This window comes from Amphiprion ocellaris, chromosome 2 (assembly GCF_022539595.1).
Source record: "Amphiprion ocellaris isolate individual 3 ecotype Okinawa chromosome 2, ASM2253959v1, whole genome shotgun sequence".
Taxonomy (NCBI): Eukaryota; Metazoa; Chordata; class Actinopteri; family Pomacentridae; genus Amphiprion; species Amphiprion ocellaris.
Genome location: NC_072767.1, coordinates 25,428,707 through 25,456,085, shown reverse-complemented (window position 1 = coordinate 25,456,085; position 27,379 = coordinate 25,428,707). Strand labels below are relative to the sequence as shown.

General features: G+C 39.0%; 2 protein-coding genes across 5 annotated transcripts in view; both read left to right on the top strand.

Annotated features, from left to right (window-relative positions):
• LOC111574896 (lisH domain-containing protein ARMC9) overlaps nucleotides 1-15,121 on the top strand; it is a 37,453-nt gene extending 22,332 nt beyond the window's left edge. For 2 of the 3 annotated variants that reach the window (XM_023279718.3, XM_023279716.3), the window contains 2 exons: nucleotides 927-1,111; nucleotides 3,643-4,843. In XM_023279718.3, the coding sequence (XP_023135486.2) occupies nucleotides 927-1,111; nucleotides 3,643-3,665 (208 nt within the window). In that variant the 3' untranslated portion in view covers nucleotides 3,666-4,843. Of the gene's footprint in view, nucleotides 1-926; nucleotides 1,112-3,642; nucleotides 4,844-14,990 lie in introns of those variants that run through there. The other variant, XM_023279717.3, reaches the window with a different exon arrangement.
• b3gnt7 (UDP-GlcNAc:betaGal beta-1,3-N-acetylglucosaminyltransferase 7) lies at nucleotides 971-17,618 on the top strand. Of its 2 annotated transcripts, none has more exons than XM_055016103.1 (2): nucleotides 971-1,111; nucleotides 14,991-17,618. In XM_055016103.1, exon 2 carries the CDS (start codon nucleotides 14,992-14,994, stop codon nucleotides 16,243-16,245), a length of 1,254 nt encoding a protein of 417 aa, XP_054872078.1. In that variant the 5' UTR covers nucleotides 971-1,111; nucleotide 14,991; the 3' UTR covers nucleotides 16,246-17,618. The 2 variants fall into 2 exon arrangements, with proteins under 2 accessions (XP_054872078.1, XP_023135488.1); XM_023279720.3 differs by lacking the exon at nucleotides 971-1,111 and adding an exon at nucleotides 12,961-13,485.
• Nucleotides 17,619-27,379: the final 9,761 nt, after the last annotated feature.

The following is a 27,379-nucleotide window of genomic DNA, read 5'->3' as shown; positions in this document are numbered from 1 at the left end:
ACAATAGAAACTTGTCATTCTTGAAAGTATTGATAGTGTAGTCTGGCACCCTGTTACCAGAAATGAAGGGTATCAAGTGAAATGGACGCTATTTAATGTCAAGGGCAAGAGGCTTGTGCAAGGTTGATCTTGTACAGGGCAGCCATGATTTCTTTGCCTAGAAAATCGTTGTGAAATTAGATCTGTTCATGGCTGTAGCATGTCATGACGACTGAATAGCTTATCAGATAAAAAGATGACCTCTTCCTGAATGATTCTTCTAACCATGAGCAAATAACCCATCAGAATAATTGTAGCAAAATGTACAAATGAAAATTGTTATTTCTCAAAAGGCTATATTAATAATGATAATGATAATAATGATAATAATGATAATAATAATAATAATAATGATAATAATGATGATAATAATAATAATAATAATAATAATAATAATAATAATAATAATAATAATAATAATAATACATTTTATTTGTATAGCGCTTTTAGAACACTCAGACACTTTACATGTAAAATCAGCAAACATTAAAAATAAAGGAACATCATAAAAGAAGTCATAAAATATATCATAAAAAGAAGTTTGTGTTAAAAGCAGTTCTGAACAAGTGGGTCTTGAGGAGTGATTTGAAGGTGGTCAGGTCTGTGCTGTCGCGGGGAGTTCCAGAGTGTGGGGGCAGATATGGACAAGGCTCTGTCCCCCCATTAGCAGAAGTTAGTCAATATAGCCTGAATATTAATTTGTAGACGATCTGCACCTAGTTTAACTGGTAAACTGTGTTTGTCTAACTGCTTTTATTATTGGGATTTTTGACAAGTTGTTTGTTTTCGCAGTACCTCTTTGTATCGTGGTGTTTATTTAGTGGTATTGATTTTAATAGCGTTAAAACTCATCCTTATTTTTTTCCTCTGCTTCCTCTTGTCATCAGTGTTGATTACATTCCTGAATTTGCCAGCCAGCCGAAGATTCCCCGCACACCTGACACGCCAGCCAACCAGAACAGTGCTCACCGGAGTCGAGGCTCGGCGCTGGCGCCCCAGTTTTCACAGTCTGAGCCACAGCAGAACAGCCGGCCTGGCTCTGCCAACTCCACCGGAGGAGTGGGAAGTGGAGGTAGGCACATACTAAGAGTGGGAACTCAACATCAGACAGTGTTGGCAAATTCTGGCACCAGCTGGTTACTTGATCTGCCCTGCTAGGCACTTTGGAAGATAGCCAACCATGATTTGGGGGAGAAAATCAAGTTGGCTCAGAAGCCCGCAGTTGTAGTTTAAGATGAACTGGGCAGTTTGAGTTGACAAAAGACAACTTTTATGTGTTTTTTTTTTTTTGGTCTTTAATCTATTTTGCAGCTTGAATTTTTAATTTTACATGAAAAATAAATAGTAGAATATATGGAGTATACAAATACTGTGATATAATGAATCTATAAACTTCACTGGCAACTTAATTAAGAAAGATGTGGCTAATTTTGCCTAATCCAATGCATTAAATTCCTGAAAAATAAGGATAGCTCTTCTAAATGATGAAAGAGAGTCCTCCAAGTGCAAAATGACCATAAGCAGACATGCTCATGGAATAGGCACATTGTTCACAATGACCTAAAACAACCAGAGGTATAGAGTATAGAAAAATCTTTGGAGTATACAGATCTTGTCATGTGTCACCCAACCACAGCAAACAGCTGAAGCAGGATCACCAAACTAACTACCTCCACCAGGCAAATGTCATGTGTTGGAGTGCTCTATGTAAATTTACCTGTGTAACCCTGCTCTTAGTTGGAATTGAGGAGTGTATGCCACGTACTACTTCATAAATTGCTATAGAGGTGTGAGTGCTTGTGGAGTCAGTCTTCTTCTCTTTCTCCCACCTGTTTTATGTTTTTCTGGTGTTTGCAAACATTTATTTTTATAAATTTTACCATACCTGTCCGCTCTAGTGGTTGTCTCAAAATAAAACCAGACATGGTGGTAACACCACTGGAAGGTGACAAATCATGCTCCAGTTCCTTGAGCTCACATCTTGAGTTACTCGTTATAATGTCAAGAGTTTTAACGGGAAATATGTAACAAAATCTGCCATTACTTTGTTTCCAGACTTCTGCAGAACTATGTGTTTACGGAATTGTGTTTTGCCACTGATGACACTTGAGTACAGGCAACAAAAAGTAGCATGTCATTGATTCCGTTCATTCAGTCGCTCACAGTTGGCAGAGCCAAAGACAAGATATCAAACTTCTCCCACACCTGAATAGTGTGTTTTCTAACTGTACAAGCAAAAAAATGTTGCAGCAGTTGTAAGAATGAGGCTGGTTCCAGTGCCCTTCAGCTGAATGGATAGTCTTATATGGTAGATATCAGTCCATATTTATTTCCTGTCAACTTTAAATCTTACACACAACTTGAGTCCCTGCAGAGAAGCTCTGGTGCTCTTAGTTGGATGATAACATCTTTCCATGCTCTCATGCATCTTAATTGCATTTGATGAGCGATTGCCTCCGGCTTTTACATCGGGTGCCCTTACCATGAAGCTTGTAATGGCAGCTAATGGTCACTCAAAGTCACCACATCATCCTGTGAGTGTTTTGTAATTTTGAGGTCTGCAAGTGTCTGACATAACTTAGCTGAAAGGGCAATAAGCAGACACACATGGCATCGCAAGCAATGTAAGTTTTGCAGCTTTACTGTGAGCTTTGATCGCTTTTAATGGCATGTTCCAGGCTGGCTCTTTTTTCAGTATTTTTTTTTTCTTGAGCTACTCTCTTTTCAATTTATTTAGACTTGAGTGGAGCTTCTGCTGCCTGTCAAGTGCTATTAGCTCTAATATTTGCTGCTTGGTGGAGTTTGGCTTGCAGGCAGGGAACACCAGCCACATACTGAGGCAAGATTCCACTCAGGCCCACTTTTGGTTCACACATCCGGTGTAACTGACAGAGACGCTCGCTTTAACTAAGGAGAGATAGAAGAGGCATTTGTGTGGCTGACTGGACCACCCACTCAGCCAGGACAAACAAAGACGGGAGCCACTGCTGCCCTGCCATATTGGAAGGATGGAAACACTGCATTATCCTACCCAAGTCCAGTCGAGCACGCTGACTTCATGTGATGACAGATCTCCGTTATGTTGCTGTGCAACCAGAGAAGGCGGAGGAAGTGCAGCAGTGTCTCCTAGGACTGACGATCTGGTCTTCAGTGATAACTGTGATGAGGAAATCTGATTTTTGCTTCCCTCTTTAATAGGCCGGGAAGTACACTTTCCTTTTCATACACTGTGAACTTGGAACTTGAAGGCTGCGGTGCCCAAACACAAAGAATAGGCCTTTCATTCAAAATCTTTGGAATCAACATATTAATAGATTCAGCATTTTACTGTGAAGGACAGCGAGTAAATGTTAAGTTTTTAGCAAGGTAAATTAACTTTTTTTGTGTGGAAAAAACAACATTTGACATAAAGTACTGTTTCATGCTCGGTATTTTTAGGTGTTTAAATACCAAAACATGACTGGGGTAAAGTTTTTTGAATTTATTTTTTAATTGATAAGTTGAAATCTGACTCTCCCCTACTTTCCCTTTTCCAATAATCCCCTTTATCACCCACCCAAACGCCCCTCCCTTCATCCCTCGCTCTTCTCTCTCTGTCTTCAGGCAGGCAGTCAAAGAGGAGGTGAAGAGGGAGCTGTCACCATGGGGTAGCACTATCTCCCCAGGAGCATCAGGCTTCCTGTAACATCATCCTCCCAGGTTGTGATCAGGGTCAGGGCAGCAGAGATGGTTGAGGATCAGCAGCGAGAGGAGGAGCAGGAGTGTGTGGAACAATGTGCAGGATTGTGGTTCTGCATTTCCCCCCCTCTTCGGCTTCAGCACAGACGACTTCTGTAACACAATATGAAGTCAGACAGTAATCACAACCCCCAAGCCATGCAGTCCTATGCCCCTCGTAGCCTCATTTAGCCTTGAATTTCTGCAGTCCTTCCGCAAGGTGATACTTGGCACACTTACATGTGTGGAAAGTCCTCCAGCTATGGAAAAATGTATGTGCAACAAAATGCAACTATTTTGAGTCAGAAGCATTGATCTTAGTTAGGGCACCCCAAGATAAAATATTATATCACCTTCCTCTTCATTTTTTCTTCATTCTTCCTGTTACATTGTCATTGTCTTTTCCTTGGTAGGGATGAATAGATTTCCAGAGATGCTCCTTTTTGTGCGTTTATCCTCACTGTGTCTGCATAAGTGTGAACATGAGCTTAAGGTTTCAGACTTTAGCATAGTCAGGGTTTTACTAAATGTAAATGGAGGATTTAGAGTTTATCAATACAGCAGGACTTTTTATAGGACTTAATTTATCTTTGAACTAACTGCATTTAATAAAATGCCATTAAAGAAAGAGTGATACAAAAGGGATTTTTCAAAGTTCTCATATTGATTGTACAAATCAATATCCTGGATTTCACAATGTACAGTATGTATTGAGTTTTCCATAGGGTGGAATATATCTTTCCGCATAAATAAATAAATGATTGTACCATTCTACAAACACTTCACTCATATCAGAGTAGCTGCTTCTGCTTAACTGATGCTTCAGGAAATGCACAGGTCCTGGTATGACTTTGTCACGCTAGTGCATGCGTCTCTTATTGTTTTTGATACACTTACATGGACACAACATCTGGCAAAAGACTTGAATTTGTGTGAATGTCTTAAATTCTGCATTGTTTGCATTGTACATTTGCAATGTTTCCTGATGTGGTGATGTGTATTTATGGTAAATGCTCCATTCTTTGTTGTAATGCATTTTGATAGATGATACTTTTTATATGTTTTTAAATACATGTGTGACGTGTCACTTCTTTGTTGGTATTCTGTTTCCTTGTCCTATTAACTGCTATAATACTGTTGCTAATTTTTCCAGTTCTTATGGGTGTTTAGATCCAGGCTATATCTCCGTAGGCACCTGGTAAGTCTTGAATCATAAATCACCTTCCCTTACATATTTTACAACCCATAGTTGGCATATTGTGTCTCACAGCAGGAAGATTTCTGCTCTCATATTGTAAACTAAAATTTACATTACCCTGGCCACCTTACCTGAAATGTGCACCTTTGCAGAGGATGCATAATGAAGTCCTCATTTAAATCTTCCTGAATGATTGGCATTAGCATTCAAGATCATTTTTGTTACTCATTACTGGAAGATACTTAGTCACTATTTCCTGCTCTGTCCTCCTCACCACACTCTCATCTATTTTTAAGTCTTGTATCAGTGGCCAGACCTAAGTAACGTGAGGTGTTGATTGATGGGGTGATCGGTGTCGTATGCTAGGGTGTGTGCTGTGCATGTGATGACTCTGTTTTTGAGACTGAAAAGGTCAGGTGTCAGTATTTTGGCAGTTTTATGTCTGATATTGTAAAGCTGTTTTTTTTTTCTCAAAAGCAGTCAGCATTGTGAAGTAGGTGGGGAAGATTGCAACAGAATGGCTCCTCCCTTAATCGGATTGCAGCTATCATTAATGCCTGTGCTTTTACTGCTATGATAAGAGGTCTGGTGTGAAAAATCTATTAATATGAACACTGAAGGGAGTGTAACGATCTGAAATGTACTCTGAAGGAACTACAGTACATAGTGTTGATGGCTCACACTTCTCCGCACGAGAGCCTGCATTGCCGAAATGCTTTCCAAATGATCTTGGCTGCCTGTCAAAACTAGACTTCATTTAAGTATCCAGTTGCATAATCGGGGTCAAGTAAGTCACCTTCTTCAGTAAGCACTGCTTCATTTTAGACAATTCCATTTATGACAACAAAACGTAAAGTTTAATCCTAGATTCTAAGTTTATTTCAGTGAAGTAGGAGTAGGCTCATTCCACGTCTGGGAAACTGGCTGTAAAATTTTCATGAATGAATGCATGAATTATCATAGGGCTGTTGTATTAGAAACTTGCTTATAAGAACTTTGGTTTCCCTCGTGAGTGCATAATGTCTTCATGACCTGGGAGGAAGGCATCTGAGAATTTGTTCTTATATGAGGGCAGTCTTGGGCCTAAATCAGACCACAGGCAAAAGTGGTCAAAGTTTTATCTTTTTGCTTGTATGTGACTCAGATCCTTTCTTGGTTACTTTTTCCCCATCCCATAACTGTGAACAGCCCAAATGTAACATACCACTTATAATCTGACCTCTTTGATTCTGATTTGGGCCATCTTCATATGTGGTACAAAATCAGATCCAGAGCAACCCCTGTACGAACAGTCATGTCAGAGGTCCTGTAACGTTTACATCACTAGATCAACTTTGGTCACAACCCTGTGCTAGCCGGACACATCGCACTTGGTGATTGCAACCATGGAGAATGGCTACAACAGTCAGCGGCAAGACAGACCCCCTAAGTAGCTGCGTGGGCACTATATACATTTTTATCTAAATATTTTTGCATATCAGCCTGTAAATGAAGCCATAAAGGCTGGTTTCACTGGCCTGTTTACATCTGTACAATAGCCTGCTGTGTGTGACGTCCTGTTCTTCTGCGTATTCGGGTCAGTTCAGGACTGTGACCAGTTCACACTAGCTGCTGCTTTGGTTTCAGCCCCCTGGTATTATGCATGCTGGCTCACTGCTACACTGTTGTCATGGCTTACGGGGGCCCTTGAATGCAACACAGCCATCAATAATGTTATTGCACCTGTGCTTTTCCTACTATTACAAATATGTTATGAAAAAGATCTTATGTCTTCGTTTGCATGCCCCAATCTACCAGAATCTCTACTTAAACATCTGTTGTATGTCACTAGTAACTACAAATTAAGTCCTTCAGATCAAGATGTCAGGCCCATAAAATACTGGGTAACACGCAGGAAGGACATTGCATGACAACAAGCAGATGGTCAGTCAGTGTAAATATAGAAAAAAAGGCTACGAGAGGGATATTGATAGTTTTGGCTGAGTAAGTCTTACTAACTCTCACATGGCGTCCCCAGAGGAATGACATATTCCGCAATTAATGTTGTGGACGCTGCCAGCATGGAGCAGCACAATGTGAGGAAACAGGCCACACATGACAGACTGACGCACTTGCAGCCAGGTGGCCATTTAACCCTGAGCTCGAGCCACGCTGGAGCAGTCCAGCTGTAACGGCGACAGAGAGGAAGCTGCTGCTTTCTATCAAAACACAAATGTGGATAAAGACTAGGGATGGAGCTTACTGATATGGAAAACTATCGAACTGTTCTTGTGGCAGCTTCTGCGGGATCCCACAAGACCACAAACTTATTAAAAAAGATTCTGGCTAATTTAATTGAAAGTTACGTACATTTCTCACTACATCATCTTGAGGCTCTGTCTTGAACTGGGTCCCCGTCAAAATCTGTTTTAAGACTAATTATTTCAGTTTTGTGCTTGCAGAGCTAAAAAGAAATGTTTTGCAAAGCAGGGACACTACTGAGGAGCCCAACGTGTCATGAGAATCACTGGCACCCATGTCTTTATCAGTAGACAGCCATGTGCACTGCTGATAAAAGGTGACGCCAACCAAGAAGAGACAATGTCTCAGTGTCTGTCTCCCCAACCTCCTGTTTCCTCTTGTCTAGTCCCTTTGAACAAATAGGTCCAAGTCAACCCCCACATTTTGTCATACTGTTCCATCTTTCCTTTCACACCATGGCATTCAGTTTTGATGCATGCACCATATAAAGGGGAAGAATAAAAAAAAAAACAACACACACACACTACATATTGACAGAAGGATTCCTGTCAAAGCTCTGGATGTTTTCAAAAACATTATAATGTTAAAGGTCAAAGAGGCCTCTCATCAAGCAGACGAAGCTTATTTGGAATTCGCCTTTTACATTTCTGACCTTCTCAGGAATGTCCTCGCAAACTACCTATTAACCTTCAGCATGAAAGCACTTACACTTTTTCCTGTGTGTACACCAGAACAGATCCCAGCTGTGGGTTGGGAGGTTTGAGGGGACGCCGTGATGTTGGTCGAAGGTTGCAGATGGTTGAACAGCAACGCGATAAAACATAAATCACTGTCACAGATGAACTCTGCATCACTTTTGCAGTGAGAGATGCTTTTCTGCAGGCACTCCAGCTGATTTATCTGTCAGATGACCGCAGCATTTCTGGTTTTGAGCTTAACAGTCCTTTAAAGACAAAAAAAAAAAGTCTCAACTCAAGGGTTAATTATTTGCTTGTTCTGGAGCTTTTGACCGTGTCAGATGGAATTTGCTCAGTGATGATGGAACTGTGGATGTTCACATTTTCCACTAGTGTGAGCACTTTTAGGACTTGACTGACAGCACTTTTAACAAAGCTTAATCTCACATTTTCACCCCTTGTTGAAGTTTAGGGTCATTGTTGGATCTAGTGGATGCTAGTGGGGTCAAAACCTACATAAGTGGTTGTCAAGTTCTACTTCTGTTGTTTTGATGCTTCGGTAGGTTAATCACATAATGGACACAGCAGGGTTCCCAAAATAACATCAAGTAAATCATTAATATTAATTACACAACTTTGCTTGTGGGACACTTCAGAAGGACAAACTCAGTCATGTATTCGAAACAAAACAGGAAGGTGTGTCAGCACTACCATAGTCTTACCGGAAACTTTGGTCGGCGAAATCAGCAAAGCATGAAGAAAGTGTATTTTTGAGTGAGAGGAAGGTGCTGGTGACCTTACATGTGTTTACCAAACCTTTAGATCACTGGCTGGTTTAGAAAAGAGGCCAGTGTTTGCCTATAGCCTCACCTTACAGGGGGATTCATAACACGGCTTGATCACACCTCCTTTGTTCTATCTGCCTTTCCAGAGGGAAAGATCCTCAGTCGATGGCTGAGTGGAAAAGGAGGGGGAAATATCCCCTCGAGCCACTTTTTTTTTAAACTTCTTGAGCAGTAAATTCTTTCACAGTAACCGAGGAGCTTGCAGCTACGGCCTCACGCTTATTCAAAGAAGGAGGGAGTTTTTTCAGTCAGTCAGCTGACAAAAGTCAAACAGACCAAAGGTAATCCTCCTTCAAGTCCCTCAGGTGTGTTAAACCCAACATGGGATTAGCACAAGCTTCCTCTGTGCCAAAAGCAGTGGCAGCTTTTTTTTTTTTTTTCCATTTCTGATTAACAGTCTTATTTTTCTTACCACTTCAACTCTGCAGCCGTTCAACTCACCTTGACTTTCCAGAATAAACTACAACAAAAGTTGAAAAGAAGCTGTTGAGTAGAAAATTAACACAGACGTTGTACTGTGGGGGACAGATGTCAGTTAAATTGTGTAATTTCACCACCTGGGGACAAAGATTTCACCACTCTGTTTCCATTTCCTGGCCCAGAGGTGCTCATTTATTGTAACACTGTAAAATTGCATCAGCTGTGGAAACAAATCTGTCAGCTTCTGTAATTATTAACCTGCATTATCCTTATCTGAATGCTTGGACTCGGAGAACAATACCGATCTTGTGATTAATATTCATTGTCTGACTCACTCTATTATCCTCTCAGCAAACTTTTATTAACTTGATCATACATGGAAAAGAATGCAGTGGGCGTTTTGGCACGAAGGAGCAATCAAAAACTAATTCAGTACGATTATTATTAAATTAGATTTTAAAGCATGATCATGTTGCCTCTTCCCTTGTTGTTTCAGTAGATTAAATAGTTTATTAATCTCTAATATCTTGGCACAGTTGATAATTCTCTGTCGGTTCATCACTACAAGCGATATTTTTCATATACGTAGTTATATGTTCCATTGTTGAAATAAAAATTTTGCTCAGTGCAGCGTTAATGTTGCTGTTGTTGCTGCAAACACTGTAATTTGAAGCTTGTTTTTCAGCAGACACAACTTGTACAAGATTATGTTTAAATTAGAAGTGAAAGTAAACACAACTGCAGTAACAACAGTCATATACTGACACTAATCACATTATAGTGAGTTACACTTTTTCTCACTGGCTCCAGCTTCTGTCAGACCTCAGTGACAAATGTTGTCTTTCAGCCAAGTGCGAGATACTGTGATGTCCGTCACCACTTCACGCCTCTCCAGAACTTGCAGAGACCAAATCCACAGAGGGGGGGGGAATCAAAACGGGAAAAAACAGGACCAGTAGGCAACAGGATGCACATGGCCCTGAGAAGGATGACTGGTTGGATCCAGGAAATGGAGAGAGAAGGAGAGGAAGGAGAGATTTTGGATCACAGCTGCGTTTCGGATTGAAAAATTCCTGTTTTGAAGCGCGGAGAGACATTTAGTTGTTCTTTCCCCAGACCATAAAGAGGCGGAAGGGCACGGTTTGCCACAGCAAGGGTCAAGTGCTGTTGCGGTGGTGACAGCTATGCAACCAGCATTTCAGCAAACACAGGTCTTATTTTGTTTTCAAGTTGGAGAGATATTTAAAAGTGACCATCAACTCATTTTTCTTGCCATTAAACCTTGTTTTACCTCCATAAATGATAAGAAAACATGCCATCTCGTGGTGCATGAGTAGCGTCTTTGTGATTTCTCTTATTGTATCACTTATGAGGAAACATTCTTGACATTCAGTAGCTGTCGGTGAGATTTGGGAGTCATGCTGGAGGAATACGTGCATCAAAAGCAAGCTAACCTTCCATGTGAACTGTTTCCAACACTAGACTGTGACATGTTGTTGTCACTTTTATAGGTTGTAAAGCATATGAAATCCTTAGCCACATAATGGCTGTGAAAGGCCAGAGAGCTGATAAAGACCATCCAGTTTGCTCTGTGACGACTCATTAACGCTGGACCTCTTGTTGACGTCAGTGGCTTACGGGAAAATGATACTACGACACTTTAGCCAATCATTTAAGCTGTTCTGAAGGCCATTATTACACAAGGTTTATAAGCCTGAGGAATTTACTCCATTTCCTCAAATTTCTATCGCCATCTTTAATTAGTTGTTGAAAATATCTTCCATATTGTATCATTTATATGTGTAAAACATTTCCTATAACCTTTGATTTAAAATGATTTGTTTCGATTTACCTTCACTTAAAGCTGTTTTTTGAATTGTGGCCACCAGAATGCAAAAAAAACACAAAAAGAAAATCAAATCAAGTTAACAAATGGGTAGGCTTCATCATATTCCCAGTTACAGGTAAAGTGCTACCAAACTATTGTCCAACTGACCATCCAAAGCACACTGAGCAACATCATCATTCTTCTTGATTCACATTGCTGACAATCAGATGAATGTTGGTCTCCAAGTTGCCCCGTTTTTGATCTATCTATCTATCTATCTATCTATCTATCTATCTATCTATCTATCTATCTATCTATCTATCTATCTATCTATCTATCTATCTATCTATCTATCTATCTATCTATCTATCTATCTATCTATCTATCTATCTATCTATCTATCTATCTATTTATCTATCTATCTAAAATTAATATAATATAAAATAAAAATATCTAAAATCATAGTAAAAGGAGATGAATGTCAGCATGAGTTGTAAAACCAGGTAATCGTAGTAGACAGCCACAGGGGTGCAGTTGTTTTATGGTCTTTGTGACTTGAGTTTGATATATGATATCTTGGGCATTTCAATAAAATTACATAAGTGGAAACTGAACCTTGACAAATGATTTTTTCTGGTTTTTCAAAGGCCTTTTTAAGCACTGGTTCACTGAATAAAAAGACTGAAGATTGTTCTGTTTTGCTTTGGTATGCTCAACTTGTCTTCTTCGTATTTCAGTGTTATGACATTTTATTAGGGCTGTACAGTGGTTTGGTGGTTAGCCTTGCAGCTAGAAGATCCCCGGTTCGTGTCCCGGCCTAGGCCTGGGATCTTTCTGTGTGGAGTTGGCATGTTCTCGTTGTGCATGTGTGGGTTTTCCCCAGCTTCCTAAACACAACTTAAATGTGGGAGTTCTATAAAAACTCACTTCCTGTACAGTCGTCATGAATGAGAAAATCAGCTCTAAACCTGTGTTCTGTACCTGGTTGTAAACTTATTTCTACTATATAGTTGGTCATTTTAACATGCAGGCTTATGGAGATTGACTCACCTTTCGAGTCAGCCTCAAGTGGCCATTTAAAGGAATTGCGGGGTTTTTTGCACTCGTTTGTTGGCTTCACTTTTCTGCTCCTTGATTGTGAGTTGCTGCAGTTAGATGTTATCATTGGGCTAAACATAGACATGAATGTCATTGGTTTTTGTCAGCAATGCGGACAGAACATTTGGTGTTATTATCATTATTATTATTATCATCATTATTATTATTATTATCATTAATTAGGCTATTTATTTTATGTATTGGGTTATAGGACTTCTGGGTGAACACCTGAATTTCATCTACTGGACTTTTCAAAGGGTAGATCACCCAAATTACTATTCAATAAAATAAGTAAAAACAATTTTTAAAAAAACAGTGTTAAAAACCTGTAGGATACACAAATTTCACACAGGCTAAAACTTGACAAAATGGGTCTTGCTCAGTGGTTCTCAAATATTTTTGTGACAAAGCACAGCATTTATGTGAACAAGTATTTCCAAGAAACATGTTTGCATATGATTATAGCTGTGCTGTAAAAAAAAGTGCAAAAATGTCACTACAATCACACAGACTGATTTTACATGAACAATGTAGAATAACATTTAAAATGTCAGTGAATTTTGAAAAAATAAATGATTTTTTAACATAAAAAGACAGTTAACATACATTCACATATTAATTTCTATTTCATAAACATTTTTCTTGTTTAAATACATACATCAAAACTGTTCAAATCAAGTTTAATTGTGTAAATGTATTTCTGAAATTAGATATTTTGCGTTGATGTATTTGTTAAATGGGTTATTTGCAGATTTTTTAAAACATAAATGTTAAATAAATGTATTTTAATTATGATGTACATTTATAAGATGTTTAAAATCCCGAATTTTACACTATATTATTTATTTATTTATTACATTGAACGCAATTACATAAACAAGACTAATTCCAAGACACACCGTTTGAGAACCATTGCAACTACCACTGTAATATAATGTGAAACAGAAAGTGGTCCTTGCCCACAGCACAGCATCCTAGATTTCATATTAATTTTCCGTCGAAATATCTCGAAAATATTGCAGTTTCCAGCGTAAAATATAGATTTCCGTGCTGGGCTCAGCCTCCAGAGCTTCACATCCTCTCAGCGCCTCTGATCCACGTGTGTGGTTTGTGCGCTACGTAGCAGCGGCTGCGCCTTTAAAAGCGGACGTCTGTGCGTAAAATCAGTCCTCCGCAGCGGAGATCGCAGAGCGAACATCTGCCCCGCAGCGCGCAGAAACCTGCACTCCTCCTCTCGTTTCTCACAGCACTTGTTGCCTCGAGATTGTTTCGATGGAAAGGATTATTTTACCACTTTGTCTTAAATCCGAGGAGACATAAAAGTCAAGTTATTCCACTTTTTTTCTGGTCTCGATAATCAGCACCACTGGTTTAGGTGTTTCTCAACTTCAATCACCGATCGGCTCATACATAAGAGAAAATGTAAGTGGCATATTTTAATTAACATTTCAAGTATAGATCATTAATTTCACAGCCTTTTTAAACAGTTCTCATTTGTTTGATTGACTGTATATTAGAGACCATTCAATATATTTAATCTTTTTTTTTTTTTTTTAATCCTTCATCAAGAGTTTAATTTCAGGAATGCATGGAATGCCTTTGGCAATAATGGAAACAATATATTAAGCCACATTAAAGCTTGTTTAGGGGGTAAACAAGAACAAGAAACAGTAAAGGAGAAAAGTGAGAATAATTCACATTTTATCCAAAAGTTGGAGATAATGTTGTGGATCTTCAAACTGGCATTTTAGTAAAAGGAGATGAAACAATGATCATTCTTACTATATCAAGTGGCCATTTATTCTGTCAGTGTTTCAGAATGTGATTGCAGAAAAGTCAATTGAATTTTCATTGGCAACAAGTGCACTTGTGTCTAATTTAAAAACTGAATTTTGTGCCTGTCTGCTGGTTTCACTTGCCTCCAGAACTGGTCACTTTGTTGGTGGTTATTGGGGGGAGGAAAAAAAACTCTCCCAGGGGCCCACATGGGAGGGTCTCCTCAGTGGTTGTGAATTCAACGAGCCCTGGCATGACATGATGGAAATGTGAGAATCTGAAGTACATTCCACGTGTTCCTCCAAGAACACAGGAGTACTGATGCTGGTTGAATAATAGCTGAAATGTTTTAGGACTGATTCTTTAACAGTGAAACAACATGTTTCTGCTGAATGTAATTTGTTTTGGAGTAAATTAGAGTCATAAAGTCACCATAATACAATGAGAGGAAATACTAGCATTTTACATTCACTGTTCTGTGTAACAGGTTCTGTAGCCAAAAAAATAGTTAATGAGGAATTACAGTATTTTCTGAGGCTGTTCTTTGTTTTGCTGTGTACACATAAAACAGCAAACGTACCTGTAGGTTATACAAACACATGGAAATCTATTATGTTAACAGTCTTTCCTTCTGGTTTTACTGGTTTTCCCACAAACAGCAAATATCCCCAGGTGGGTAATTTAAACATACTGTTTAACCTCTAAGGAATCATTTTTGATTTTTGTGAATTTCTGCCTCTATATTTTCCAACTTATTTAGCAAATCTTGTAATAGAAAAACTAAAACTTTAGGGTTTCATTAGTGAGGCTGTTTTTAATCTTAGATCTATCACAATTAAAATAGCTGTGGTTCAAACATGAACAAGTCAAGGCCTTTCAACTCTAATTAAGTTTCATTGTTTGATATTTTTAATGACCTGGAGGGATTCCCAGTATGCACTATATGGGTGTAATCTGCAGACTGTGGTGACTGGGGGTTCAGGCATATGGGTTCTGTAAAGCGTCTCGAGACAATTTGACTGTAATTGGCGCTATATAAATAAAATTGAATTGAATTGAATTAAATACAATATAATGTTTAGCTTTCCCTCTATTAAACAACATTAGATCATTTTGTCCAGCCTGACTGACTGATCTTCGTCTTCCCGCAGAATGAATAACAGAGATCGCTGGAGGGTGTATAAGAGGGCAAGCGTCATGTTTTTCCTGGCCGGGGTGGCGCTGACTGTTGTGCAAAGAGGCAGCATCAGTATGGGGGCTCCCTTTGAACTGGAGAGGCAGGCTCGCATGCATGCCTCTCAGGGAGCCGAGCCCGGAGCTGCTCTGGAAGAGGACGCCGACTCGTACCTGGGAATGAAAGGCTTCTGGAAGGCTGGCAGACACCCACCGCAGCCTAAAGCTCGGACCGCCACGAAGCAGCCTGAAATCAGCGACGACAGCAGCCCCAGAACCTGGGATGTGACCAGCTCCAACTGCAGCGCCAACCACAACCTCTCGAGCCAGGAGTGGTTCAAGGGGCTGGAGGACAATTTCAAGCAGTTTATGCTTTATCGCCACTGCCGGTATTTTCCTATGACACTCAACCATCCAGAGAAGTGCACGGGGGAGATCTATTTGCTCATGGTAATTAAATCGGTGGCTACCCAGCATGACCGTAGGGAGGTCATTCGGAAAACCTGGGGCAAAGAGCAGGTGGTGGATGGCAAGAGGATAAAGACCCTCTTCCTTCTCGGTAAGTCCTCCAATGAGGCGGAAAGAGCGAACCATCAGAAACTTGTGGAGTATGAAGACTACATCTATGGGGATATTCTCCAGTGGGACTTCTTAGATAGCTTCTTCAACCTGACGCTCAAGGAGACCCACTTCCTCAAGTGGTTCCACACTTACTGCCCCGGCGTGCACTACGTCTTCAAGGGGGATGATGACGTGTTTGTCAGCGTGGACAACATCTTTGAGTTCCTAGATAGCAGCAAACACAATAAGAACCTGTTTGTGGGGGATGTGATTTTCAAAGCTAGGCCCATTCGTAGAAAGGAAAACAAATACTACATCCCCCAGGCTATGTACAATAAGACGCTTTACCCTCCATACGCAGGGGGAGGGGGTTTCCTGATGGATGGGACCCTGGCGAGGAGGCTTTACTGGGCTGCAGACACCCTGGAGCTCTACCCTATCGACGATGTTTTCTTGGGCATGTGTCTTGAGGTGCTCCAGGTGACTCCTGTGAAACACAATGCCTTTAAGACGTTTGGCTTGGTGAAAAATAAGACCAGTAAGTTGAACCGAGAACCTTGTTTCTTTAAGAGCATGATTGTGGTGCACAAGCTGCTCCCGTCGGACCTCATGCACATGTGGAATCTGGTCAACAGCGACCTGGTGTGCTCGCAGAAAGTGGAGATCCTATAGCTTGACGAGAACACCAAGGTAAGGCCGGCACCAACTGGCTGAGCTTTACCTCGGTGAATGCCAATAGGAAGTACAGCACATTACATGAGAGGCAGACTTCCCCATTTCTCCTTTATGTGGAGAGGTGCCAGGATAATATTTGAATATGCTTTTCCTGAACATTTATGCAATTTTCGGAGGACCTTCTTCTAAAGTCTAGTAAATTATATAAAGATTTTTTAAGGATTGACTTAGAACTACGTATTTATATTGGCATTCTGAAGGACTCACACTGTCAGCATGCAGATTCAGTGACGACAACCTAGTGGAGCTGCTGCATTGATCTAGATGTCAGCTAAGGAGGACAATTGCTTGTTCTACACTTAAAGGAGTCTTATTCTGCATAATATTCTAATGTGATGCAAATGTTTGAAAAGAGTCCTCCCACCCTCTGTGGCCAACACCTATTCTTCCTCTTCCTTCTGCTTTTATATGGTTGAGAATCAGGAACCAAGATCCTCGTGGCAGAGACCTGTCACCGAATCACCAATGATAGTGAGCCCATAAATGTGAATACACTTTGAATATTTAAGGTAAAATTTATTACCAGGACAGGTGGTTAATTAAATCATAAATTAGTTTTATCTGCTGTAACATATTGTGCTTTCAGATAGATCAGAGGGAAATAATATTTGGTTTAGATCGATATTGAAAATATAAGAGCAGTTAGTATTAGTGAGTGCCCCAGAAGCTTGGGTTTGAAAGCCACTGCACTGGGACCAGTATGCTGCAATGGCTTCAAATGGCTTCAAGCTGGAGAAAGAAACAACTCTCTCTACCTCAGCGATTTGGGCAGAAACTTCTAATTTTATCATTCATTGATCACCATTCGAACTACAATATCGTTATTTTTACATAAGCAGTACATTTTGCTAAAGTAACATTTAAATCACTATTTCTGTATTGTAGAGGTCCTTGCACTCATTGTTTTGAAATGTGTCTGACTTGATCTGGACGTCTACTGCATATACACTACTGGAAAAAAGCAAAAAAAAACCCCACACTTGATATGCATGTGCTGTCCGTAAGTTTGAATGTGCTGATATACTTGACATGGATTTGGTAGAGGGTTTACAATGACACTGTGAACTAAAACTATTGCTGGTACTGGAATATGACATGTTAATTTAACTGCCCCCCAGTAAAAAGGGGGCAAATTTGGGGTTCTTACATTTAATTTAAAGCAACAGATGAACATATTAATGGAATGCTAAATGATTATAAATCTGAACGCTGTGGGTGTAGTGTGTGATGATTATGTGTAGATGGTGTAAATATATGTAAAAATCAATATGTACATAGAATGTTATTTGTAAATAAACACCTTGACAATACAGTTGTCTTTGAAAAATCTGTCCTAGATGGGCTGTTTTTGTCTTGCCTTATCGGCATCGAACATCTATGTGAAAACCTACATCAGGTCACCCAACAATAGTGTCCTGTGTTGACATGTGAGTATCGGTTACGCAACTGAACAATAAAGAGAACATACATGTCCAAACAAACACTCAACTACTACTGATGTTTTAGTTGATAACAGTATTTTTCTCAACAATAGCGTCTTCCCGTGATAAGTTATCAACAAACTGTCATTTCCATTATTCATACACTATTTAAATATGACAGGCTGTTTGATTACAGCTACTAGAGAATATTTAATGTATGAGTTCGAAATCTCAGAAAGAATCTTCAAAAAGACCAACAAAACAACCACACAATTTTCCCACTTCGACGTAACTTTGCCCACCCACTGTCTATTTTGTATTTGTTTTCAGAAAGCGACTGCAAATACTCCAGACTTGGTGTGACATTTCACACTGTTTATGTTAAGTGTCCCCGTCAAATATTGTGTGTCTTTTCACCAAGTAGAGCTGCTGAGACTGATACTGTACTTTAACAGTAAATGTACAATATGGAGCTTTGAGTTGGCCCAAAAACACAAAGAGGGCATCGCAAAACAAAAGAAATACCTTCCTCTTGTTCTTCACGATCTCTCTCTGGACAAAGACGAGAGACGCACAGAAACTGGATCGTCTCTATATTGTGTTTCATAATGGTACACTCGCCAACATAGAAGCACAGCTTAAGGTTTATCTCTTTCAGCTGTTCACTTTGTTAGGCACAATGTAGAAGTGATATGAAGTCAAGTCTATGAAGAAAACGAGCTCGACAGTCTCCATTGTTGGACTGTTGTATCAATTATCAGTGTGGTTTACTCAACACGACCTGGCAAAGAATGTACCATCATTTACTACAAATGGTTCTATTCAAGTCGAGCATTGCCAAGACCGTCTGACAGAACGGAACAAGAGATTGCAGAAAAAGGAAGAAAGTACAACCTAATGAAGATCTTTTTTTTTAGCAGTTATAAGCACCTTGATTTCCACTGTTGTATGTGAGCTGGGATTAGTGGTCAGACACTGCTGATATGAGGGTGTTAATGGGGGATGACAAGTGAGTTACAGTTCCATGTTCCAAGAAACACAAGGTACAACAGGATGTTACTGTGTGAAAAAGCACTGAATCTTACTTTCACGCTGCAACTGCAGACCCAGCTTGTGAGTTCAGTGCCATTGTAGTTAAGCTCATACCAGCGGATGCGGTGCTGAGGTGTAACCAATGATTTTTAACTCAGCCTTTTTAGTGAAAAAATGTAGCTTACTTGGAATTTAGGCCAGAGGGACTCAGAAGCAGTGTTGTTATTGTTATTATTCATGGGATCAAGGAAAGCATTAACCTCATATCTTAGTGGTTTTAGAACGCAATCTGGTACACTTCTCAAATACTTTTGCCTGCGTTGCTTTTTCGCCACACTAGTGGCATGGCTCTGAGAACTGGATTATCAGCTTGTCAGTCCATGACTTTGAACAAAAATAATTCTACAACCTATTACATGGAATGTATGTACGAATTATGGTGCCACCAGGATCACTTGGGATAAGTTGTGGTCCTGTTTGCCTCTAACTTTGCTTTTTCACCCAGTGACTGCAAAACTAATGCAAACATTTCAACCAAATGAAATGAGCTTTAAAAAAAAAAATATCGCCAATATGAAATCTGAATAGAGGTCATGTTGCAATGTTGCAAAAGCTGCTTTACATGTCATTTCAACTGGTTTCACGTGACAAGATTGTGCCACAGACCTGCCGATGACCTCCAGGTTCATGAAATGCTGTCAGGGTGACTTTCCCCTCAGCCTGAACTGTACTTTGTGTTTAGTGCTTATTTGCAAAGGGTAACATGCAAACAGAATAAACTAAGATGGCAAACATGACAAGGATTGTCTCATCAACAAATCATGAGTAGGGTAGTTTTTAAAGCAGCATTTAAAGCAGTCTCCACCAATACAGACGTCTCATAATCTTGTTTATCTCATAAAAACATTGGTTTCTTATCCTTCACATACAGGAACTGCTAAGTTGGTATTTTATTCATTGTTCTTCATAGTTCAAATCATTAATTTTTTTTATACAAATATTTCTGAGTTACACATATTTATTATTGTTTTGGTGTGTATTTGGGATGAAAATAAATGTAAAAATCCCTCACTATCTACGTATAGTTGAATTTGCACTCACTGAACTTTAAGCAGTTCCCATGTGTGTACATTAGGATGCACTAAGTTTTATGGTGGGAAGTCATACTTTTAATGGCCATCACTCAAGTGTGTACTGTGCGTATGTGAGGTAGAGGGAGTGGTTACCCAATAAAAAAACATCAATTGATTCTCACCTCCTGCCTTAAAGCTGTCATCGTCAAACCTCAAAGTAGAGAGGAACCTAAAACCCAAAGACAAAAGATGAAAGGAGCTACATGGTCAGGAGATCGCAAACAATCTGTGCTCTGTCTTCACACAGCAGATGAACTTTTAACACTCATTCTGAATTTTTCCCAGCCAAAGGGGCAAGATTGAAAAACACTGGCTTTGTGGCTGGGAGAATGGACTTATCAACCATTAGCCAAATTTGACTATAATCTAGTGTAAATTTCCCACTGCAGTGATGATATTTGGCTGTATGCAAGTACACAGCCAGCCTTCTAGCCTGCCTACAGACCAGGAGCTTCATATTTGCTGACACTAATTGGAGGAAGCTTTTGATGTCAGTGCGGTCAGTGGGTCGGCTGGATGGAGACGTAAGCTTTCACGCTAGCTCTCTATTTTCTTCAAAGGAACTCTGGAGCAGTATCACTGGCATGGTTACAGATAGGAATGTCATTGCTTCGGCTAAAATTAAAAATAATATTCCTCATCCTAGAGGCTTCTCACAGGCCTCTCTCTTCTTCCAAACCATGTACTGTATACTGTGGTTTACATTACTGCTAGCTACTTAACTAAACACACAATTCTTACACTGTAGAGTGTGATTTTACACCCCAAAATACAGAACAGTTCAGTCAACGGACTGCACAAATATTAAAGCAGGTTTCAAGACATGGAATTTAGCAGAGCCTGAGATTGGATTTGTGAGGCCACTGTTTGTTTGTTTTTTAACTTTCCAGGCAACAAACTATGGAGTCACAGGAGTGCCACAATAAAATATAAATAAATAAATAAATGTGGAAATATAAAGAGAAATAAATAAATTAATTAATGTGGAAATATAAAGAGAAATAAATAAATAAATGTGGAAATATAAAGAGAAATAAATAAATAAGTTAATAAATAATTAAATAAATAAATAAATAAAATGGAAAATTTTGTCTTCGCTTTTCCCTTTTCGCTTTTTTCCTTTTATTTTTCCATTTTATCATTGTCTTTTCCGTTTTGCATTTGCTTTTTCATTTTGTCATTCCTCAGTCCACCAAATAAAAGCAAAGACAAAAGCCTTTGCTTTTAATTGGTGGACTGAGCTGTCAATCAAATGGCTCTGGGTTGGGCTTTCTGTCCAGGGTGGGTAGTCATACCCATAGATATGAATCAGTAGATAGGACACGCCCCTTTGAGCTGCCTGCCTGCAGTGAGGCTAAGCTAGTGGGGGCAAAGTTTCAGTGCATTCAGTTGATGTTGACAGCGTGGTAAAGGAAATAGCAAGTATGCCTTCTCACTGTGCTGCATACAATTGCACACTGCGCCGTAAGATTGAGACAAGTAAACCTGGAATGACTTTTCATAGGTAAGAATAGTTTTTGGCTCTTTTTTCAGTATTAAATCTTGTTGAGAGCTTCCAGTCTATGAGAGCTAACTAGTTATCCCCTAGCAAAACACTAACGCGAGCTAGCAGCTTGACAACCAAATACCAGACGATTAATAGTAGCTGTAGTATAGTTGTACAAGCAGTAGTAGTAATACTAAAAGTACAAGCAGCAGTAGTAGTATAAATAGCTGTTCGAGTTGTAGAAGTAGTATCAGCATTTGTAATAGTATTACAAGTTGTAGTAGCAGTGCCAGTAACAGCAGCTGTAGTTGGTGTACTATCACTACTACTAGTAGTAGTCGCATTACTATTACTACCACCAGTACTACTAATAGTAGTTAAAAAGCCTGATTCATATATATCCAGATTACCATCTATGCTCTTCCTCCAAACCCATTGTATAATTGGGATTACAGACAATTCTTTAGGACTGCTCTCAAATTATTGAAATATTACTAAACAAGGTTATACTTATCAAATTAAATAACACTGGTCTTCAGTATATTGGCTAATTTGGTTCTTTGTACTTAATTTATTAGCATGATTTATTTTTAAATATGTTGTGTACAGACTTATTTACTTCTCTGTCTACTTTTTTTAACTCCATGTAGGTTTCCCAAAGACTATGGGCTGACGAGGACGTGGGAAGTAGCTCTGAGGAGACAGGGGTTTGCTGCAAATGATGAGTGGGTGCTCTGCAGTGATCATTTTAAACCTGTGAGTTTGACAGGGCTGGGCAGGTTTGTCGGCTTAGACCTGGTGTCATTCCATCAGTGTTTAACTTCCCGGCTCATCTTGGAAGAGTACGTGCCAGAAAGACCACGACCAAGTAGCCTTGAGATCTTAGGCAGCGTCTCCCTGAGGTGGGTGTCGACAGTGTTCATGGTCAGGTCTGTGGTAATCCTGTCAAAAAACAAAACAGAAAAAAATCTAGATTATAAATCAACATGTGACCAAAGCACTCTGTGTGTAATGCCATAGTATAGGATGTAGTTCAGAAAATGTCAAAGTATAGTATACTTTACTCAAGAATAACATAGTATGGCCTGTAGTTCATAGTGTAGCATGTCGGCAAAAAAAACCCCATAGATTACTATGTGGTTCAAAAAGTGCTAAAATTGTCATGTGATGTGATGTGGTTCAAAAATGTCATAGTGCAGTATATTGTCAAAATAGTATGTTATTCAAGAAAACATCAGAGTATAATATGTTGTCTAAAAAATGCCATAGAATAATATTTCATTGCACAAGTAAAAGTATTGTAATTTTTAAAACTGTTCAAATTCTTATATGTTGCTAAAAAACAACAAAAAAACTAATGTGACGTAGTGAAGTAAATTTAAAGTTGAAGTAGAAAGTTAACAAAGAAAGCTGAAAACCACCTTCTGATACCTGAAATCTCTGAGTTTTCACACAAAGAACACTTGAACATGTCAAACTGGCTTCATAGTAGAACCATCATTGTAAAAATGTCATAGTATGGTGTGTTGCTCAAAAAACATTAGGACCCGGCTGTCTAGGGTCGCCGAGGAGCAACACAAAAACAGGACAAATGCTGGTTTCCAGGGGGTTAGGAGGATATTTATTTGAAAGAGTAAGTTTACAACAACACAACATGTGAGCAGAAAAATCACAAAGTCTGTCTTTAGTTCAGCTGAAAATATTAGTTTTTTGTCTTTTTTATTGACCAAACATTTCAGGAAGTAGATGAAGAATAATTAAAGCTCTCATGTAGAAGTCCAACTTATTTTGGATCCTTGTGGAGAGTTTAATCTTAGAGTTTGTAAAGCTGTTGAGTTTTTAGAGTCACATGGATTGTTTTGACATTTAATAACCCGAGTCCTGAAATAAAATTACAGTTGTGGATTTCTGTCATTTAGTCTTGACTAAACAAATAACAGCAGCATAAATCTCAAACGTCATTATGAGGAGTCTGGATTGAGGTTTCTCTCTTGATAATGATCAAAACATGAAATTTAGGTCGGTTTAAAGGAATATTCCACCTTAAATCTTTGAATGTTGACCTAAAAGGTTGGTTTCAGGAAGTATTCCACCTACAAGGTCCTCAAACATCCACTTTAAAGGAACATTCCACCAAAAATCCTTAGACATGCACCTAAAATGTTGGTTTAACTGAGTATTCCATCCAAAGTCCTCAGAGACCTGAGGGGCTGGTTAAAAGGAATATTCCACCTAAAACCTCAAATATAGACCCGAAAGGGTGGTTTAGAAAAAAATCCTTCAATGTAGACCAAAAAAGTTAGCATGGAGGAATATTCCACCTATGGCGTTTTTTTTTTTCGCCAAATATCGCCAAAATTCATGATGATTTTTTTTCAAAGAAAACCTTTCTGGAGTGTTTCTCACAGCCTCCTATACATTATTTCATCATATGTCAGGTTTTTACAACATGTTGAAAAATCGCATTTTTTTTCGACATAGTATACTATGACCTTTTTTTTGCGCCAAAATTCATGATGATTTTTTTTTCAAAGAAATCCTTACCATAGTGTTTTTCACAGCCTCCTTTACATTATTTCATCATATGGCACGTTTTTACAACATGTTGAAAAATGAAATTTTTCGACATAGTATAGTAAGGTGTTTTTTTTGCGCCAAAATTCATGATGATTTTTTTTTCAAAGAAAACCTTTCTGGAGTGTTTTTCACGGCCTCCTTTACATTATTTCATCATATGGCACGTTTTCACAACATGGTGAAAAATGACATTTTTCGACAGTATACTATGGCGTTTTTTTGCGCCAAAAACAAAACGTATCAACAAAGTTTTCTGTTAGAGTTTGTGTTCAGTTTAACTCCAAGGTTTTAAATCCTTTCATTTACTGCAAATGAATATCTACTCCAAATGTTTCACTAAAAATCTTAGTGTTTTTATTCTTATTATTATTCTTATTATTATTATTATTATTATTATTATTTATTCTTAGTGTTCTTATTCTTAGTGTGTATATCACCCAGCAAAGTGATGGTTGAGGTGGAATTTACCAACCTTCTCTGATTTATATGGTAATGGCCTATAAATTGTCAGAAACCCACAAAACAGCCCTCTATACTCCACCACACTTAGTACAGTCCAGTTCCCCCTTCTATAAATCTGCTTGGAATCTTCCACTTCCTGTTTGTCAAAGTGGCCTTCTACCTGCACAGGTTTTGTTGGAGCTCATGCAACAAACATTTTGGGTAAGTGCACTTTAATATGGATGGATGACACTGAATTAGAGTCTGTTTTAATGAGACTGAGTTAAGATGTGCAGCTCTGTCATTAAATAGGAAATTATTTCTCAGAATTCACAGAGAAAAGTCTGAAATGTTTGCTAGGTTAGCGTCCCCCATGTTCTTTGGCTCAGCTAAAGCTAACTCTCTCCAACTTCTGGATCTCTTGAGTTGCTTGTTGTGAAAATATCTTTCTAGAGGTGCTGAAGCTCAGAAAGTCTGAGATGTTTGTTCAAAATCAGCTCATTCTCAAGTCTGATCTGAACTGTCCTCTTTTGTTTGAACTTTCCCTAAACTTAGGAGTTAATGACAGAGCAGCACATCCAGACTCAGTCTCATTTATGTAGAGATTAAACTTCAGTGTCATTCATTGATGTTAAAGTGCAGTTCTTCAAATGTTTGTTGCACATGCTCCTGACCAAACCAGTCCAGGTGGAAGACGATGTGAAGAGAAAGCTCCAGAGGATGAATATCACACATTTACGTTGGAAATAAATGTCCTTTAATTAGACATTGTCATGCAAAAGTTGGATTTCCCTTTAATGATGTTCAAATCTTTGTTGAATGTTTTGTTGATGTTGGTTTCTAAATGTTTTCTGACACTTGGCCCCAAAGATTAAAACCTTTTACTGCTCACAAGCTGCAACAATTCACACATTATCAACTATCTTTCTGACTAAACTAAGATAAAAAGTGAAAAACTGCCTGATTCCTGCATCATGAATGTAAATCTGTTTGGTTTTTATGACAGTAAACTGAATATATTTGGGTTTGACATTTTATAAACCAAAACAAGAAATGAATTAGTGGAGAAAACAATCAACAGATTAATGGACAAAGAAAATGTGTTTTCCAACATATATGGCTGAATTACTCCAACATTACAAGATACATACAGTTTTAATTCAATTTTATTTATATAACACCAGTTACAGGTCAAATTGTCTCAAGACGCTTTGTTTTTATATTTTTTTGTCATATTTAAAATATGACAAAGTAAGAAATTTAAACATCTTTACTAATCAAATTTATTATTTGGTTTTCAAGAGACTAATGGACAATTAAAACAAGTTTCTCCACTAAAACTAATAAACATGAGGTCAAATAGAAGGAAGAGTTTTAAATACTGCAGTCCCACGACGACAAGAATAAAGTTTGTGAAGAAAAAGTAAATCTGCTGGTGTATTCCATTAAAGTCCTAATAATTGATAATAAAGTGTGATACTAAAGGTTTGTGGTGCTAAAAATCTCAAAGATATGAAGTTGAACATGTGGATGGAGGTTGATAAAAGTTGACCAACTCCATGGATTTTCTGGATGGTGGTTAAAGACCTGCTCTTCTAGTGGTCTTCCTTCCAGTGGCTGTAAAAAGTCAGTCCATCCTGGCTGACTTCAACACCTCTTCATGACGAGTTGTTGTGCCTCGGACCTGGTGGAAACTCCAGAAACTGGGGAAAACCCGTGGAGACTCGAAGAACTCGTGGCGACTCGAAGAACTCGTGGGGCGGGGGAAGGTGTGGTGGGTGGTGGGGAGAGGTGGGGGAGTAGAGGGGGGAGGCCGCCACCCACCTCCCCGCCTTCTCTCCGCCCTGACTCCACCCAGACTCCGCCTCAGCTCCACCCATGGGTCACTTGAGGAACTACGATGCCAAAGGGCCGACGAAATTATTTCTTTTCATCTGATCTGTAGCTCAGTGAGTTAAGGATTTGCCTATGGAGCTGCAGGTCGCTGGTTCAAGACCAGACACTTCTTAAATTTTCTCAAAATCCTGACAAAGACAAACAAAGAAAATTGCCGGTGGTGGGTCTTGAACCTGCGACCTTCCACTCTGTAGTCACTCTTCTTATCCCCTGAGCTATCCGCTCAGATACTAATTCTTCTTTTTTTTGCGCATTTATCATCTATTTTTTGTCGTTTTCGAGGTTTTTTTTAACTCGAGTCTCGACTCGACCGTTTTTCTCATGGGGGTTGGACTTCGGCCTTTGTGCTGGAGGGTTGAACCTTCAGTTTCAAGACTTTCCAAGCCTCCACACCTCCCGAGTCCTCAGGACCTGAGCTTTCACACAGTCTGAGGGCTGAAATTTTCTAAGTCCCACAGTAGTTCTCTGTTAGATTGAACTTTCACACAGTCCAAGGACTGATATCTTCCAAGTTCCTCAGTAGTTCTCTGTTAGTTTGAACCTTCAGACAGTCTGAGGGCTGAAGTTTTCTAAGTCCCCCAGTAGTTCTCTGTTAGATTTAACTTTCAGACAGTCCAAGGACTGATAGCTTCGAAGTTCTTGAGCAGTTCTCTGTTAGTTTGAACCTTTAGACAGTCTGACGGCTGAAGTTTTAAAAGTTTCTCAGTACTTCTCTGTTAATTTGAACCTTCAGACAGTCTGAGGACTGAAAACCTAAAGGTTCTTGAGTAGTTCTCTGTTAGTTTGAACCTTCAGACAGTCTGAGGACTGAAATCTTAAAAGTTTCTCAGTACTTCTCTGTTAGTTTGAACTTTCTGGTTAACAGAAGCCTTAAAACTTGTGACCATGAGTCTTGATTTCACATTTAGACCATCCATCTGAGTTCTTCTCAGACCTTCACCTGTGGGTTTTTTAGAAATCCTCAACAAACTTTGATTCTCTTCACTGAACAGTAAAGTTTGTGGAGATCAGAAGGTAACATTAGTTTGATAAATGCCTTCAACTACTAGTAGACTTTATCTGGAAAGCAGTTTTCTGAAATGAGT